Below are 20,062 nucleotides of genomic sequence, written 5' to 3' on the forward strand. Positions count from 1 at the left end.
CGGTGTAGGCCATGCACAGCCAATGCATATTTGCGTTACATTAAGAATTGCACTCTGACACATTCTGGAATGTAAAGATGCACAAAACTGAGTATGACGTCTGCGTAGGGTATGTTTCAGGCCGAGTTGTGCACCGCAGCCAGAGCCCAATGCACAGCCGAGCACAGCACCGTGAGAGCCCCGTCTCAGAGTGGCAGTCTCTATGTGGCAGCCACTAGCTTGCACAGGCAACTAGAGATACCACAGAATAATACTTTTTCAGATTTTCATATTGACCTAGGCTTTCAACAGTGAGAGTCTGTAAAAGAACAGAGGAAAGAAAAAGAAAGAAAGAGACAGAGAGTGGGAGAGAGAGAGACAGCGATAGAATCACGAAGAGTTACAGATATGAAGGATTAGAGAGAGGGAATACAGTTCAAGAACACACACAATGATATATAACACTACTCAAGCGTTTACTGACATCACACAATCACAGACGAGGAGCCACAACACTTCACTAACACTGTAAAGAGTTACACTAAAGAACAAAAGACATGAACCAAAGACGCAAACAGATGGAATAAAAGGATTGAATAGAATAAACGGACAGACAACGAATACACAAACACACAGCTTAAATTGTCCCAACACACTGTCCAGCCAAAAAAAAAAAAAAAGGTTGCTGTTTGGATTTAAATAGACAAATGTTTAAGAGTCTAAGATGGGATCATTATTACAGTGATTATTATGTTTATCATGTTATATGTTTGGCAACAGTCTTTCTAACCCTAACTGATGGATTGTGTTTTCATTTCTAAAACAACCATGTATGAACGGAAGATGAATCATGGCCATATTCCTGAATGACAATGTCAAGATTCATCAGGCTCAAATTGTGAAAGAATTGTTGGGAGAGAGCATGAAGAATCATTGTCACACATGAATTGGCACCTCTGAGTCCAGACCTTAAATTCATTGAAAGTCAGGTTGGGATGTGCTGGAGGAGACTTTACAGAGTGCTCACCTCTTGCTTTGTCAATACAAGATCTTGACCAAAAAAATGATGCACCTCTTGATGGAAATAACATCACAACATTTATTTCTATCAAGAGGTGCATCATTTTTTGCACTCGAGCACTCTGTAAAGTCTACTATTTAAATCCAAACAGTCACTTTTTGTTTTTTGGCTGGCCAGTGTATAATCTCATGGAATATTTTCGGAATGGCACACTATTAATATTTGAACTAGAGAACTGAACCCTGTTATTTGACCTGACCTGACCAGTACTGTAAATATGTAAGTATGAAACTAAACGGAACCAAAATTCACTTACTATTTTTAGTCTATATTATTGAACATGCACAAAATGTGTATTCTACAACAAAGCACACTTCATGGGATACTGTAGCCCACAATGCAGTGCATTACTTGACATTTGCTCCATTTCCACTGTGATGTAAAGTGAAGTTTCTTACTGTATGCTCACCAAGGCTGTACTGAAATATTATGAAAATTACAGTTTTTAATATATTTTTTATTTAATTTATTGCATCCTTGCTGAATAAAAGTTTTAATTTCTTTCCAAAAATAATCTTACTGACCCAAACTTTTGAACAGTACACAAGTTTATTTACTAACTTATGAGATACCACTTGTTGAATTAATTATGCAAATAGTGTGAATACAATGCAGCACACTCCTGTTTGAAATGTACTGTTTCACCTAATATTTCACATACTCAGTAGGCAGTATGCAGTACATACTAGAGTTGTCAAAAGTACAGATTTCGGTAATAAGTCGGTACTGACATTTTAAAAATGTGACGATATCAGCATTTCCCACTAGCATTTTGAGTGCTGTTGAGCAGATTCTTAAACACCTCTGATTGGCCATTGTGTTCACACGCTCAACAGATATGTCTGTGATTGGTTACAATGACCAACACACGGGAGCGTTTGAAAGCAGGCGTCTATCAGTGGGCCGCTGTCGTTCAGTAAAGAGCGTCAAAGATGTCTATTTACAACATGCTTTTGAAGCGTTGATCATTGTAGCCAATCGCAGACTTATCTGTTGAGCTCCTGAGCACAATGGCCAATCAGAGGTGTTTAAGAATCTGCTCAATAGGGTTCAAAATGCTAGAGGGAAACGCTGGTCACATTTTTACAATTTCAGTACTGATTTGGTACCAAAGTTGGTACTTTTGACAACACTAGTACATACTGTGCAGTACGTTAGTATTCCATTCTGAACATAGCCATGAGATACCAAACCAAAGAAGATGACAAACACACATTAATTATACTGAAAAATGGCAAACATGTGTCACAGAAAGACATTTAAACACTAGCAGAGATACCAATACACACTACAAAATCCTAATATAGAGAAAGAGAGGGAAAAACCAGGGATCCTCACAGTGACAGTGGCCAGCAGACCCTCGGGCACGTTGGCGACGATGATTCCGATGAGGAAGATGACGGCCTCCAACCAGGTGTAGCCCAGGATGATTGACAGGATGAAGAAGCTCACGCCCAGGAAGACAGCCACGCCGGTGATAATCTGGATGAAGTGCTCGATCTCCTTGGCGATGGGTGTCTTTCCGGTCTCCAGGCCGGAGGTCAGGGTAGCAATACGGCCCATGACAGTGCGGTCACCGGTGCAAACGACAATACCACGAGCAGTACCTGACAGAGAAGAGAAAACAGGGACTTTTAATGGTCCATTCTGGCCAGTGACCTAATCAACCTGTCATTTATTTTGATATAATGATCAGCTGACAATGACATTATTCCACTAATTACATGGCTACTTGCCAAATATGTAAGGAAAAAAGAAAAGGAAATATTAATTTGGTTTGAAATTATTTTATTACGTCAGAAGAAAAAGAGTGTAGAATGATAAAATATCTGACCACTGAATACCATGATTGACCAATCAGAATCAAGTATTGCAGACCACCTGGTGTGGTGCTAGGTGTACATAAATTATACCAGATACTGTTTCAATTATTGGGAAAATTAAATTACACTCGAAAAAAAATTGAAGCCTTTTTTAAGATTTACTAAATTTAATTAAATTCCATCAAATTGAATTGAATAATCCTTAATCAATTATTTAATTAAAATATGTAAGGATTATTCAATTGAATTTGATGGAATTTTACTATTAATAAAATCGTGAAAATCTTAAAAAAGGCTTAACATCTTTTTAAGTGCACTAACTTTGCCTTAATACAAATTATATATTATAAATACATCAGTATTGGGTTAGTGAGACTTTTTTTTTTTTTTTTTAAGTTTTTGAAAGAAGTCTCTTATGCTCACTAGGGCTGCATTTATTTGATCAAAATAAATAAATAAAAAATAACAAAATCTTCAGCATCATTACTCCAGTCTTCAGTGTCACATGATCTTTCAGAAATCATTCTAATATGCTGATTTGCTGCTCAAATATCTTATTTCTTATTTTCAAAATTTTTATTTTCACATCCTAATTTCACATTTCTTATTATTATCAGTGCTGAAAACAGTATTTTTGTGGAAACTGATCAATTTATTTTTTAGGATTCTTTGATGAATATAAAGTTTAAAGGACTGCATTTATTTGAAATAGAAATCTTTTGTAACATTATAAATGTATTTACAGTCTCTTTTGATCAATTTAATGAATTACTGCTGAATAAAATTATTGTAAAACAAACAAATACTGAAACTGGCACCAAACGGAAGTGAAAATAATTTTTATTTATGGACCACAACTACATCTCTACTAAATCGCTTTAATAAAAAACACTAAATATTGATTAATATTAATCTGTCTCTTATTAGATTTTTTCTTATTTCGTTTTTTTTCTCAGTAAAAATATCCAGTATGACATTATTTTGATGTCTTTTTTTTTCATGAGTTCTGTGCAACACTCTAGAAACCTCATAATCATATTGTGTAATCCTCTAATCCACCACATGGTGGCAGGAGAGTGTCACCCTGGAGCTGAGCCTGACTCTAAAGAGAAGGACATCATGAGATCACGAAACACTGACACCCTGCTGACAGCACACTGAGCAGTGGACATATGCAACATCTCTTGACCTATCAAAACAACAGCATTACATGACTGACTGAAGTGCTGACACATTCATACTGCACTAACACTGACTGAGAGGGAAATCATGGTCATTTCTGAGAGAACTAGGCCTATACAGTATATGTAATAGCTTTCATTAAAGCAGTTGGATTTATTATAAGGAATATTAATCATCATTCTGAAGATGAAAACCTGTGAAGCAACTGGTGAAACTTCATTTACAGATACAGAGAAGAAAATGTCTGCATATTATTCATTTATTCAGTAGAATCTGAATTGATTAGTGTCTTATCTTCAAAATGAAGCCATATGAGTGACATAGAAAAAAAAATGTGTGGAAAAACCGAGTGAAAAACAAGAGGGTGTGAGCAATCGCGTGGGCAGTTAACGAGTGGCAAGATGGGGAGCAAAAGTGAGAGGTTGTTGTCATGACAACATCTTTCCTCTACGTCTGTTCTTGGCAAAAAACGACCAGAAAAAAATAATAATAAAGAGACGGGAAAAAGAGTGAAATGAAAAAGCAAAAATCGATGGGAGATGATGAGTTCATAAAAAACAGGAAATGAAATAACAGAGTCAGAGAGACAGAATGGGGGAGAAAATGGAGCAGTGATGCAGCTGCTATGGCAACCGTACCCTCAACACAGTTGGTGGAGAAGAAGGCGATGTTACGGGTTTCCAGAGGGTTATCATGGGTGCAGTCAGGTGACCTGGTCTGGGGCTCTGATTCGCCGGTCAGGGAGGAGTTGTCAACCTGAAGAATTATAATATATATTCATTTAGGGTGTACTCACACTAGGCACGGTTGCCTTGTACCTTGCCCTGGCATGTTTGTCCCCCCTCCCCATTCCCCTCCTGGCCTGCACTCACATTGCACTTAAAGGGTTAGTTCACCCAAAAATGAAAATTCATTTATTACTCACCCTCATGTCGTTCCACACCCGTAAAACCTTTGTTCATCTTCGGAACACAAATTAAGATATTTTAGTTGAAATCCAATGGCTCCGTGAGGCCTCCATAGGGAGCAATGACATTTCCTCTCTCAAGATCCATAAAGGTACTAAAAACTTATTTAAATCAGTTCATGTGAGTACAGTGGTTCAATATTAATATTATAAAGCGATGAGAATATTTTTGGTGCGCCAAATAAAACAAAATAGTGACTTATTTAGTGATAGCGTGTCAAACTGTCAACGGCTGAAATCACGTGACTTTGGCGCTCCGAACAGCAGATTCGATACACTGATTCATTTATGATCCGATGCTTCATGAAGCAGTGTTTTGAAATCAGCCATCACTAAATAAGTCGTTATTTTGTTTTTTTGGCGCACCAAAAATATTCTTGTTGCTTTATAATATTAATATTGAACCACTGTACTCACATGAACTGATTTAAATATGTTTTTAGTACCTTTATGGATCTTGAGAGAGGAAATGTCATTGTTCCCTATGCAGGCCTCACGGAGCCATCGGATTTCAACTAAAATATCTTAATTTGTGTTCTGAAGATTAATGAAGGTCTTACGGGTGTGGAACACTTATGTCATTTACAATGCAACTTTTTATTTTGAAGAAAACAGGAAGAAAAGCACTTTCACTAATAGACTGCCTAATAGATTTATCATTTATGCCGTGCAGCGATTTTCTCTTGATTGTGCTGCACATACCAGAAGATTATTATGGAAACAGCTGATTTGATGGAGGAATTTGCAGCTTTACTCACAAACTACAATTTCTGTTCGTCAATAAGGTGAGAATCAGACCTGTTATAAACCTAAATATACTTGATTTAATTGAAAAGTGTAATGTTAGAGTAGTAATAAAGATGTTTGCCGTTGCAATGATGACAGTAGCGCACGCAAGAGTAGTAGTTGTTCTGTGCTTCACACTACACGCGTACTGCGTCCGAGCCCAATCGAACCGGGCTTTGGCCCACCTCTTCCAAGCGGGCCAGGGATGGTTAAATGAACCACGCCCGGGTGCTGTACAGAGCGATCACACAAGTCAAACGAACACTGCAGTACGATTAAAGTGTGCGAGTAAAGTAGAGGCAGAGTCTGAGAAGGAATTTTTAAAATATATTAATGTTTGTTGCTGTTGAATTTTTATATAAAATATTTAAGTCCATGTTTGATAATCATAGACCTTAAAGGGTTAGTTCACCCAAAAATGAAAATTCTGTCATTAATTACTCATGTCGTTCCACACATGTCGTAAGACCTTCGTTCATCTTCGGAACACAAATTAAGATATTTTTGATAAAATCCGATGGCTCTGCATTGACAGCAAGATAATTTACACTTTCAATGCCCAGAAAGGTACTAAAGACATATTTAAAACAGTTCATGTGACTACAGTGGTTCAACCTTAATGTTATGAAGTGATGAGAATACTTTTTGTGTGCCAAAAAAACAAAATAACAACTTTATTCAACAATATCTAGTGATGGGCGATTTCAAAACACTGCTTCATGAAGCTTCAAAGCTCTCATTTGTTGTTTGGAGCAATGCCAAAGTCACGTGAACCAGTGGAACTTTTGAAACACTTGTAATGTAACAAAGCCTCATTTACTGAAATCACGTGACTTTGGCAGTTTGAGATCAATTGATACACGCTCCGAACCACTGATTCGAAACAAAAGATTTGTAAAGCTTCGAAGCTTCATGAAGCAGTGTTTTGAAATCACCCATCACTAGATTGTTGAATAAAGTCGTTATTTTGTTTTTTTGGCGCATAAAAAGTATTCTTGTCGCTTCATAACATTAAGGTTGAACCACTGCAGTCACATGAACTGTTTTAAATATAACTTTAGTACTTTTCTGGGCGTTCGAAAGTCTAAATGAACTTGCTGTCAATGAAGGCCTCACAGAGCCATCAGATTTTATCAAAATATCTTAATTTGTGTTCCGAAGATGAACAAAGGTCTTACGGATGTGGAACAACATGAGGGTGAGTAATTAATGACAGAATTTTCATTTTTGGGTGAACTAACCCTTTAAGTCTAAACAATCAACATGGGCTTGGTGCATCGGGGGGCCAGTGGGGTGGTCAGAGTTTATATTAACTATTAATGCAATATACATACATCTCTGTATAACTCGCAATATCTATACTGTAGACCACATACAGGTGCAAGAGAAAGATTGCAAGTGTTCATAGTAAATATTTCCATCCATGTTTGTATAGATACCTTGCAGCCGTGAGCAGAGATGATCCTGAGGTCAGCAGGGATCCTGTCTCCTCCCTTCACCTCCACCAGATCACCAGCCACCACCTCCTCAGCGTTAATCTGAAGCTTCTCACCTTCACGGATCACTAAAGCTTGCTGTGGACCACACACACACACACACAAACACAAACATACACATCAATTTCAACCTCTAATGACTCTAAGGCCAAAGGAGAGATTAGAAGAGCATTAATACAGTCTAGAGGCTTCAGAGACTCCGCGGTGGGAGATAATAATTAGGATTATGACCGGAGAGGCAAACAGGGATTAAGATTATTGGACTATATTGGTTATTTGAGTATATTGCACCTCATTCTCCTTTTGATCCACCCAGACTGTTATTTTCAAGTTGAGAAGCTCAACTAGAAATATGCAGTGTGACGGTTGGCACTTTTGAATTATCATTTGGATAAAGTAGGATTAGGACTCCGTTTAGGAATAAAATCAGAACTAAGGGCCAGATTTACTAAACAGGGCAAAAAAAGCACAGATGGGAGCGGAAAGTTCTGCATGTGATCTACTGACGACGGGCAAATAAAAGAACGCAGATGCAGTTGGATAATTTCCATAATGACCAACACAATCAACCAAGAGCAGTGCAAATTAGTGTCTGGTTTAAGACATGCTTTTTTGGGTGGTAAATAATGGCGTAAATACCAGTAAATTGACTAGCATAAACCTTAGTAAATCACCTTGCATGATTCATTTAAATACTCTCCTCCCATAAATTTTGCATCTGAAAGGGAAACTTCTACAAATGAATATGCAAAAAGATTAGCCACAAAAAATAACTGTCTCCACACCTTTTCAGCTTTCATTTTTTCACTGCACGTCTGTAGTAAATTCCGACAATGTTTTTTTAATGCCGAAAGAGTGTTTGTGTTGGCACATGCTGTTAGTAAATCTGGCCATAGAGGTGATGATACACAGGGCAACTTTTTGAGCAATGTTGTCGAGTTTTGTTGCTTGGACAGTTTCCCATTGAGTATGGGCAACAAATTTCGATCTTAAGTGTCCAGATAGAAATTTATTGCCCATTCTCAATGGGAAAGTGCCCAAGCAACATCGCTCGGCAACACTGCTCAAAAAGTTGCCCCATCATCACCTTAACGGTACTATTAAGGCTGTTGGAGGAAGTGGTTTTGTGTACCTGGGGAACCATGTTCTTGAAAGACTCCATGATCTTTGAGCTCTTGGCCTCCTGGAAGTAGGAGAAGCAGCCAGTGATGATGACTACAGCAGACAGAACGATCCCCAGATACAACTGCAGAAAAGAAAGAGACAGCAAAAGGACAGGTTATCAAACTAGAAAATCCACAAGAGGTCACACCTTGATTTCTCTGACCCCTTTAGGTGACAAACCAAAATGGAAAGCATTACAGTCAAAACGTTTTCTGCCGCCCATAGCTTTTCTCCAAGCCAAATACACTATGAAAAGAAATAGATCCGTTTTAATATGGAATTATTAACAAAAATACCCAGATTACAAATAAAAGGATTACAGATTATGGCCTTATCTACTTGCAAGAAAATTGTCTTATCCAGACGGCAGCATATTATATATTTTGTGCACCCGCCAAACAGTGTTAAATGTATGCAGTGTTCTAATGAGGCGTGTGTGCGAGTTCTCACATTGTCTCCAGCAGGCTCGTCCTCCGTGGCGGCCTGGATGGCGTAGGCCAGGAAGCAGAGGATGGCTCCGATCCAGAGCAGGATGGAGAACCCTCCGAAGAGCTGTCGGCAGAATTTGACCCACTCCGGGGTGGTGGGGGGTGGGGTGAGAGCGTTGGGACCATCACGAGCGAGGTACTCCGCTGCCTTAGCATTAGTCAGACCCTTCAGGGGACAAGAGAGTGTGAGAAGAAACCAAGAGTTCACATCAAACACTGCTGCACTGCCACTAGGGGGCGATGGCGACCCTGTGGTGAAGGAGATTTGTTGAGATCACAGTTCCTGCTCTAAAAAAGTAGTGCTTTAGACAAGTTCACTAAGGTTATTCAGAGGTCCAAACTGAGCAAATATATGCAATTTGGTGCACTTGCTGATCTTTATATAGCCAAAAAGGTTACATTTGGTCGTTGTAATGCAAACAGTATATCAGACAACTTAAAAAGGATATAAATATCAATTCTATATCTTCCAATAATGTCTTAGTTAGATGATATTTAAAAAATGCTTAGTTTCATTATCAAAGCTCTATAGTTTTTATTGTGGGGGCAAAACAATAGAATGCAATGATAATTAAGAGAACTAAATACAAATAAATGTTCCTCAGAAGTCTGATGTATCATATTTGATTCTTATATTTTAACATGCTTTTTCTAAAAAATGTCTAAATGTTCATCTTTAAAAAACATTTATAATATAAAAGTTATTTTTAAGTTTACTTGATCATGTTCCTAATTTAGAGGCCTTAGAAATTTGCATATCAAATGTGATACAGTAGGCTTTATAGGGTTAATATAAGCTATATCTAACTGTTTTGCAGTACATAGTGAAAGTATGACTGAGTTTTAGTGCCACATCAAAATAATAATAAAAGAATGATTCTGAGAATAAAGTTGTATCATTACAAGAATAAATGCTACAAGACTAAAGGGAGTCGGGAGAGTTCACTCAATAAGATTTTAAAACTAAATGGGGTCAAAATAAAAAAGTCAGACTGCATTTACTTATAGTACGCAACAAACATTTTTCAAAAAAACTTTTACATTCCATATAAGCAAGAAAGTCATATAGGTTTGGAATGGTGCAAGGGTAAATGACTGTATTTATTTTAATTTTTTATCCCAAAAACCAGAAAACAGATGATGTAACGTTATGTGAATAATGTAGAAATATTTAGAGAGAGAGAAAAAAAAAAAAATCACATTAAAGGTGCCCTAGAACTTTTTTTAAAAATATGTAATATAAGTCTAAGGTGTCCCCTGAATGTGTCTGTGAAGTTTCAGCTCAAAATACCCCATAGATTTTTTTAAATTAATTTTTTTAACTGCCTATTTTGGGGCATCATTATAAATGAGCCGATTCAGGGCTGCTGGCCCTTTAATTCTCGTGCTCCACGCCCACAGAGCTCACGCTTGCCTTAAACAGTGCCTTAACAAAGTTTACACAGCTAATATAACCCTCAAATGGATCTTTACAAAGTGTTCGTCATGCATGCGTCATGCATGCATCGGATTATGTGAGTATTGTATACTGTTATATTGTTTACATTTGATTCTGAATGAATTTGAGGCTATGCTCCATGGCTAACGGCTAATGCTACACTGTTGGAGAGATTTATAAAGAATGAAGTTGTGTTTATGCATTATACAGACTGCAAGTGTTTAAAAATGAAATGGCTCTTGTCTCCGTGAATACAGTAAGAAACGATGCTAACTTTAATCACATTTAAAAGTACATTAGCATCATGCTAACGAAACATTTAGAAAGACAATTTACAAATATCACTAAAAATATCATGTTATCATGGATCATGGATCAATTTTTCATTCGAGGGCACCTTTAATAATAGGAATAGAGCGCCAGGGCAGCCTCATATGTGAGGTAATGGAGGATTTAGTTCAGTTATACTTGGATAAGATTCACCAAGAAAGAAATCCTTGGTCTTTTGAGGCATCAGCATCGCTTCTGAGGCATTATCTTTAGTATCCGGACATAGCAGCAGTTATGAAGGAAATTGAATTTATTCAGGAGAAAGAACAAGACAGATATTCAGGAAATTGCCTCTTTTCTGCAATATCAAATAACAAGCAGTGGCCGACTCCACTTCACTTTGATGTTTATTTCCTTACAATTCACATATTACTACTTTAATGTCTTAATACTATGACATCATTCTCAGAATTTTACCTTTATTCCCAAAATATTACTACTTTAATCTTGAAATGTTACTTTATTCTCAAAACTATACCTTTATTCTAGTAAAAAGTCTTTATTCTTGTAATACTATTTTTAAATTTTCACATTTTTTTTACTGTTGCTCTACAATGCCATCATATGAAACAGCTGGCTTTTTTTTTATTTTTTACATGATTTATTTTTAAAATGTTCGAATTGTTCACTGCAGATGTGAGAAACTCACCTGTACAATGTCACTGTTGAATTTTCGGCATACTTCTTCAATTGACATCTTATGCTCTGTCTGGGGAGACAGAAAAAGACAGTCTAAAGCCGCACAAAGAAAGAATGAATTGCTATAGAGTGCAACTGACCACAAACCACATCCTTGCTATATTTGATTCAAGGCAAAATAGTATTTGTAAATCAATAAAATATGGTGTACTTAAACTTCTGTATGTGCCACTGAACATAACTGAATCAGTTTGTAGAGCATAAAATGATTCATTATAGGTCACTGTTTATAAGTAGGCCTATAAAATACTTGGAGTATAAGCATTAAATGTTTGAAGTTCATAGCAAAATATTCATATACAGTACACACAAGAACATGAAGATGTTTTATATGTGTTGATGTGTCTTACCAGTGGTACTTCTTTCTTCAGGTCATCCAGGTCTTTCCCTCCCTTTCCCTTCTTGGGAGACTCCTTCTCATCTTTGTCTTGCGTGGTCGCCACGCGGTAGCTGTCCGACCGTCCATACTGCAGGGAAATTTTATTTTGTTACTTATCTGCAAATCATTTATCTGTGCACAACATTATTTTTAAATTCATGTGCCCTCGTATCTCTTCTCATCTCCGATGACATGTTTAAGGCTCCGATAAATTGAAGAATCCTGCTTTAAAGAGCTCGAGCATTTAAAGCGATAAAAACGACAAAACTGCAGCGCACTTAGAATAAACAGAATGAAATCATCTGCTCGTGGCATCATTTCGAACAAAATCACGTGATTCAGGCAGTTCGAAACAGCTTGCCAAAGCAAAACAAGTAGGTGTGGCTCTGAGGCTCCGCCTTTCTTCTGTTCAGTCTGTCGAGGTCAGACGTCCACGAGTAAAAACTTGAACACACCGGAGATCCGCTTTATAGTAGAAAATGAAGTTGTAATTCTAAATGAAAGTGAGACTGACTGTTTTTCATGTTTAACCCTTAAATGCATGACTGTTTCGCCAATCATTCGTACATATTCGGGTCTTTATCGCCCCGGATCTATATCTTACACGGAAGGATCTCTACCTGTCACGAAATATAAAACTCCTCTGATATTAGAGTAACAATTACAGAAGAATAAAATAAATCATATTTTGTTACCTTTTGGAGCTGGAAAGGGCTCCGTTTGAGCAGATGTTTTATGCCATCACCACTGTCCTCGTCAGAGCTCATTTCCCAGTAAATTCAGCAAATAATGGGCTAGTTTTAAGTTTGAGGTCACGAATATGAGCCCATTTGCGATCTCAAACATATTCTCAAAAATATATAATTTTCACCATCTTCAAAATCAATATTTCGATCGTTAACAGCTTCACCAGATCCATCCAGTAAGAGTTACAGTCATATTTGATTGCGTTCAGTACTTGCTCTGCAGTAAATCATTTCATGTTTTGCTTATTCTTTCGTTTTTTTGTCTGAATGAATCGTCACTTCATCATTGCGTATCAGACATTGCCACCTTGTGGAATAAAGGTAAATTGCACTTATTCCATCATCTAAGATTCAGTTATTGTTGTGCAGAAAAAAATATACGTACACTGATACACACCTCGGGTCATTAGTGACCCTATACAATTTTTACAAAAAATGAATACAAAAATAGGCATTCTTTTATAATTTTATGCTTTTTTTCTTTTTATATTCTTTATATTGAATTGATTGAGGAAAACCAAGAAGGTTGATGTCTAACTTTAAAAAATGAACGAGGAGGAGGGTAGTGAATGACGTCCCGGGTCACTAAAGACCCGAGGTATGCATTTAAGGGTTAATACTGTGAAGCTGCTCGCTTTAAAGCAATATATTGAAAAAAGTGGTATATAAATAAACGAGATGTGACTTGACTGGAGTGCCGATTTGCAGAGCTTGTGCAAACATATTAACATCGCTATGATCAGATGCTTTCTTAACTGCTGTTTTCCCACCACTGTCATTTATGCTGTGTGTTTATTTTGTTGTTGAAAGGAAAGCGTGCAGCAGATATTTACATATTTATTTAAAGGCCGCTCTCAGCAGTGTTGGGATGTTCACTAACAGTATACCACTGGTCACGTATTTCAAACTTAATTTTACCCCTAAGCGAAGAACGAAAAAGAACTTTGCCATGAGTATATCGGGCTTTACAAAGGCGGAACAACCTGTCACTCACTTGAGATAGCAAACCACAAGGATCCAACGATCCAAACAATTCCTGATGGACAAAATGAAGTCGCACCCTACATTTTTTCCTTATTCAAGAAACTCGAATATACTTCACAATAGGGAAGAAAAGAGTATCGCAACTTAATTTCATGCCGACTTTAATGAAAAGTGTCCCAGTTGAAACCTCGATATTATAAAATGAACACACAGATGGGCTCATATTTAAGCATCATGCCGCAGCCCCTTCTGCTGCACTGCGAGAGACACACGGTCCAGGAACTGAGGAACTGACTCTTCCCATGACTGAGGGGGAGAGGGGAAATGCCAACTAGATCATGCTTCATCCACAATCCTGATTATCTTTGAAACTCCGAAGCTTAACCAGGAACCCCATGTGAAATGTGGGGGTAGTATAAGCATGGGGGCCGTTGAGAGTGGTCTAGTGCGCTTAAACCCACATTAGGGCTTTTCATTGATGTGACATTCCCTGATTTGCCACGTGTGCTTCTGTGACCTATTTTAGCTTGCATGCACAACCAGGCAGCATTATGGTTAAATCCAACATTACAGCACACCAGCTTGCCTTAATGTTAAAACGCAATGCATAAAATGTACCCATAAATGTTTTTGATGTAAAGGTTGGTTGATAATATTATTTTCTAAAAAATATTAAATATTGAAGGAAAAAATAGTTTGAGTGTTTAGATTTTAATACATAGAACTTTATTCCAAGCACATGACCCAGAAGGATACCTGGTGAAGTAGTTAATATTTAACTTTAACCACTGATAAAATATAAACATTAAATAGTCATAAATATTTTGTCATTCATTTATATATATATATATATATATATATATATATATATATATATATATATATACAACTTTTATTTGTCATTTGTTTATTATAAGGTTCAACTATACATTAAAAAATGCTATAGAAAGTTAACAGAATATAAATATTGAATAATTCTAAAAACAGACCAAATGAACAAAAACAAGCAAGTGTTTATTATAAGGCTTACCTTCAATTAAATCTAAACTATTCAATTAAAAAAAAGATGCTTGATTTTAATTTATATTTCTATTTTATCTTAGAATACATATAGAATATATATATTCTATATATATATATATATATATATATATATATATATATATATATATATATCAGATTACAAATACTAAATGATGATTATTTTTATTTGAAGAAACTATATTATAGTATTAATAAAATAGGGGAAAAGAAATCCAATCCCTAAAAAGATCCCTAAAAAACAACTCGTTAACAACTTGTTTTAAATGAAATACAGTATGAAATACATCATATTGTTCAACAGACTTACTTTTGTTTTAAAAAAAGCACCTGAAAGGATAAAAAATAAACCCAAAACACTACAAATAGCAAAAAGGCCAAAACTGTAGCACCCTTGTGGCAGTGTGTTAAAACGGTTTGACCATCTGTCAAGGATTCCCTCTTTGTATCCTCTGGGTGAGACGGCAATGTAGGATTAAGACTGTTTACTACAGTCTGGATTAACCTACTGAACAATCGTAATCCCGCTCGCTCCTTTTCTCCTCTTCATACATTCTATCGCATTATATACTGTATATATAACATTATATACTGTCTGTTTGTATATTTATTGTTTTAATGCCCTTAGTTTACAGAGTTTGCTACACTGACTGTGTTCTCACTGTATTCATTCAATGAAACATCCTCCATTTGATTGTTTGCAGTTCTCTCTTCATCACTCATGCACACTTGCACGCGTGCAGTCACAGTTACATACTCAGTTATGATCCAGAGATCAGATGTGGGACACGTGCACATTCACGTCAAAGCCCATTGGCAGCTGTGCCATAGGATGTGTAATCGTCAAAGCTTCAGGAGAACTATAGCTGCTCCACTTTAAGTAAATCCAGTGGGTATTGTCTCAGAGCTGATTAAGATTACATTCTTTCAGAGACCCACGACTTAAACGTAGATGTGCCTGGATGAGGACTTGAAGTCTGAGACAATCATGTTAATATTAATGAAAGTTCACTAAAAGTTCATAAAAATTCTGTCATCACCCACATGTTGCCCAAACCTGTATGTTTTTTGTTTTTTGTTTTTAATTATTTTTTGAAGTTGTAAAAAATTACTGGAATATGTTTTAAAAGAAAATGTTCAAAATGTTGTTTAATTCAATGTGTTATTTGTCGTTTCTTTGCAATTATTTGTAAAAAGAAAAAATTGTAAAAAAGTAAATCCTATGGCAATTTTTTTCAGTGTACAAAAGAAGATGATTTGACACATGTTCACTTTTAGTCAAAACGATCCAAAAACACCATTAAAATAGTCCTTAAAGGCCCGTTCACACCAAGGACGATAACTATAACGATAACGATAAATTTGTAGTTCTAAAAATCCTTCTAAAAAGAATAGCAGAATCCCCACCACAACTATAACGATAACAGCACTGAGAAACAATATCATTGGGATCACTTTCTGAATTATTTTTTCTAGCTGATGAATGATCAGAATCAAAATTCATCCTACTTTAAAGAAATCGAGCATTTAAAGCAGCAAACGACAAAACTGCAGCGTACTTAGAATAAACAGAATGATATTGGTGTGGAAGTAAGACACAAGTAAGACACACTGCAGCTATACAAAATGGCATACATGAATTACCCGTAGCAGATCTATACAGGTGGAGCTGGGGAAGAGGAAGGGTTCTGAAAGCACTGCACTGCTAAGGCAAATGCTAACCAAGTGCCGTATAGAGAATGATATGATTGCAAGAAGGTTGAGTTAAGGACCTATCAGCCTGTGCTATCTAGAGTTTCATGACAGAACTATATTTATCTTAAATATAATAAATAATAAATGGGCCTTAACCCTTTGAGCGGTACGGTCCCACATATGGGATTTTTATTTCTGTGCCCCTGGGCGTACGGTACCACATATGGGATTTCGAACGTTCAGCGACGTCACATAACTGCCAGATTCAAACTGTGCTTTCGCGCTTTGGCTGCGAGACGGACGCGCGCAGCTCTTGTCATATATCACAGCTGTGCAGTGTTTTCAGCCATATAATGTTTCTTTTAAGGTTTCAGACATTTAAATATGCATAAGCACCATTAAAACAATATATTTAGAGGTTATAAAATACACACTGATGTCCGACATCAGTGGAAGCAGCAATAACAAATATAATTTGCCGACATTTATTCATATCAGGCACACATAATGGGCCTAAGTAACTATAAAGTTTATTCTATTATTCTTCCAGTTCACCAGCCACTTACTTGCATATATTTCAGGAGAAACTGATGAATTCACCTGCTGTAAATCCGACTGACAGGACTCTGTGAACAGCAGCGCAAACTAAGATGGCGGCGCCCATCTCGCATTATAGATCAAGATAAAGATCATTTATAAAGGCATTAAAACGACAAAGCACACTCACTTACACATATTTGAGAATCGGAATATCATATAGTTAATGACGTGGTAAGCAATTTTGCGAATATTTTAAATAAAAAAGGAAAAACTAAATAATAGCGATCCATATGTCATACAGTGTTATTGTTGCTGCGCTCAGCGCTCGTGACACGCAAGACGCGTCGCCATGGAAACATTAAAGGCAAACGTTCTAAAATAACGGTCGCCTTAAAAAAACTCACTCTGGGGGGACAGTTAGAATATTTTAAACTCACGCTCGAAATGGTTAAGACGTATTACAAGTTTTTTGTGGTCAAACTATACAGTAGACTTTTGGAGGGAAACAAGTCTCATTTGTGTTATGTAAATATGCGCAAATTCAAATTTGACATTTCACAACTGGTTACAAGACACAAGAGAACCAAAAATGTTTGGTATCACTGATACATAGCCATTGTATGGCTTCTGAAGACTTTCATGGCTCGTATGAACCACCTTTATGATGCGTTTTGCCATTTTTGGAGTTTGACAGCCATTCAAATTCACTTTCATTGTATGTAAAAGAGCAGCGTGAACATTCTGCCTAACATCTCCTTTTGTGCTTCACACAAGAAAATCTTACAGATTTAGAACAACATAATGAGTAAATGATTCATTTAATACATTTATTTTTTGGAGAACTATTCCATTAGGAGCTAGTGGATATAAAAATGATTATGATAAAAAAAAAAAAAAATCACAAAATTGTAGTTACAGATTAAACAAGGCCATCAGAGAAACCTCTCTCTCTCATCTCTATCTCTGTCCAAGGCTTCATTTAATGGCCTTGAAGACATGGAAACACACAGTGTACAGTACATGCAGTAGTAAATTAACAAAACGCCCTCGTTTTTCCTTCCTTTCCTTCCTTTCCTTCCTTCTTAATAACTACACATAAGACACCAATAAAAAAGAAACCACATAAAAATGCTGAGGCTAAAATGACTAAATGTTAGAGCTATTTATCATGTAGCAGTAGGAAAGCTAAATAATGTAGTAAGAGAACGATGGGTGTTTAATTCAACTGTGCGTATATGGATGTCGATATCTCAGCAGTGTAGGGAGCCATGCATACTCTGTGGAAGTCAGTGAGGTGAGTCATGACCAGAAATTAAGCATATTGTACATGCATTCATAAACAGAATTATTAAGTTAGTGTGCAATGGATTTCTAAAGTGAGGGTGTCTCTGATCTGTATGTGAAATATCACATTAGTAAGTGTTTGAAAAACGTAATGTACCTTGCTAAGACAACATGCACAAGTGTTGAAAATACTGGGATAAAACTCATGTAACCTGTCCTAATCATAACCGCAAAATCAAAATTGATGATTTTTGCATTGTGAAATTATTTTTATAATAATAATAATGATAAACATAGCCCCCCCCCCCCAATGTTTTTTTTCCACAATGTAAAAAATATAATTTTATATGTAATACAGATACATATATGCTTATTTGAATAAAAATCATTGCATATTTGATTTTTTTTTTTTTTTTACAGTAAAAATGGCAGTAATGGGAATTTATAAAAAATCATTGAGAATAATAATAAATGTGTTTAACTTCATGAAAATAATCACAATGCAACAAATGATCCTAAAATAAGCTTCATTTTCATCATGCAAACTATAATTTTAATATTTTCAATTTAATTTTAGGGTCAAATTGCATGTTTTTAATATGCTATTAAACAGACAATTGTTTATCTCATTTAAATATGTTAAGTGTGAATTCTATAAATTAACCTTGATATAAATTTAAAGAGAAATATATATATATATTTTATTTTGTATTATTTGTTCTGTCCTTGTGGCTAAAACTCAAAAGTAATTAGAAATTAAATTATGTATAATAATACAGTATTAATTTTAGAGCATCCCAGACTGTTTGTTGATGCAATCATGGTCACAGTGATAATCTAAATATACAGTTAAACAACCTTGACGTGGAACAAACTGATTAAAACCTACTATTGACATTTGAGGGCCAATCAAATAAGCTTGCTGGCTGACCTTGAAATTCCCACAGGATATGACATCATGTTGACGTCTGGCAAATTGACCGATAGCGTGTCTGCTAGCTTTGCTTCATATGACCTGGGGCTTTGACACAAAATAAGGCTTGATTGCATGCTTTAGTGGAAAGCACTCGCACACATACATATCCAAAATCACTGAGAACGAGAATGAGCTATTGAACGGCATCCATTACACAACCATCTATTAGAAGACATTTCACCACCAGTCTCTTTCTCATTCACGCACAGACAATTATCAAACAAGCAACATGTAAATCCATTTGAAGCTATATAAATATATATTTAAACAATTTTAACCACCTTTACCTCAACAACAAACTGATATATTATCAAAACAAAATGGTGGAAGACACCATATAGTGGAATTCTAGGAAACTAAAACCAAAAGAAACTGTTTAAGCTCAAACATAAGTTCCAATGTAAATGTTTCACCTGATTTCACACTAGCAGATGACTTTCTTGCAATTCTAAACATCCTAATCAGCTGCAGTACCCTTGAAGCCTTCAGACAGACTTGCGTCTTTAGATGCATTTCCCAAGGGCATCGCAGAGTCACCCTCCAAGAAACATTCACGGCATACTAATTGCCGACAATCCCAAGCACCTGAGCCTCCTGGTTCACTGCTGTTCTCAAGGTAACACCAGGTAACCACCTGCTGTTACCCCATTGTTCACCTTTCCTGCCCTACCCACCTTATTCCCTTATAGTATCAGCCCATCCTGTCACTATTTCAATGCTCAAATCCTTGGATACAATGGAATATTATCATTCAGCTTACTATGCAGTACACATTATATGCTTCCTACATTTTCTTTAAAAAAAAGTTCTGTGAAACAGAACGCATTATGCAACTACAAACATTTCAAATGTTACATTGCATGATTAATTCAGGGAGTATTCATAAACATAATTTATGATGACTGAATACATCCAATAATCATCTCTGAAATAAAAGTATATGTATATTTTATATGTATATATTGTAAATGTATTTTTTTTTTT

At 36.1% G+C, this 20,062-nt stretch overlaps 1 protein-coding gene across 2 annotated transcripts in view; it reads right to left on the minus strand.

The window, feature by feature from the left end:
• Positions 1-20,062, minus strand: part of atp1a3a (ATPase Na+/K+ transporting subunit alpha 3a) — a 38,857-nt gene that overhangs the window by 15,987 nt on the left and 2,808 nt on the right. The window contains exons 1-8 of one of the 2 annotated variants that reach the window (XM_048202844.1): positions 16,845-16,865; positions 11,784-11,900; positions 11,384-11,443; positions 8,929-9,132; positions 8,447-8,560; positions 7,258-7,392; positions 4,704-4,821; positions 2,399-2,667 (exon numbers count right to left, since the gene is read on the minus strand). In XM_048202844.1, the coding sequence (XP_048058801.1) occupies positions 2,399-2,667; positions 4,704-4,821; positions 7,258-7,392; positions 8,447-8,560; positions 8,929-9,132; positions 11,384-11,443; positions 11,784-11,900; positions 16,845-16,850 (1,023 nt within the window). In that variant the 5' untranslated portion in view covers positions 16,851-16,865. Of the gene's footprint in view, positions 1-2,398; positions 2,668-4,703; positions 4,822-7,257; positions 7,393-8,446; positions 8,561-8,928; positions 9,133-11,383; positions 11,444-11,783; positions 11,901-16,844; positions 16,866-20,062 lie in introns of those variants that run through there. The other variant, XM_048202843.1, reaches the window with a different exon arrangement.

The sequence above is a fragment of the Megalobrama amblycephala genome, linkage group LG9 (genome assembly GCF_018812025.1).
Source record: "Megalobrama amblycephala isolate DHTTF-2021 linkage group LG9, ASM1881202v1, whole genome shotgun sequence".
Taxonomy (NCBI): Eukaryota; Metazoa; Chordata; class Actinopteri; order Cypriniformes; family Xenocyprididae; genus Megalobrama; species Megalobrama amblycephala.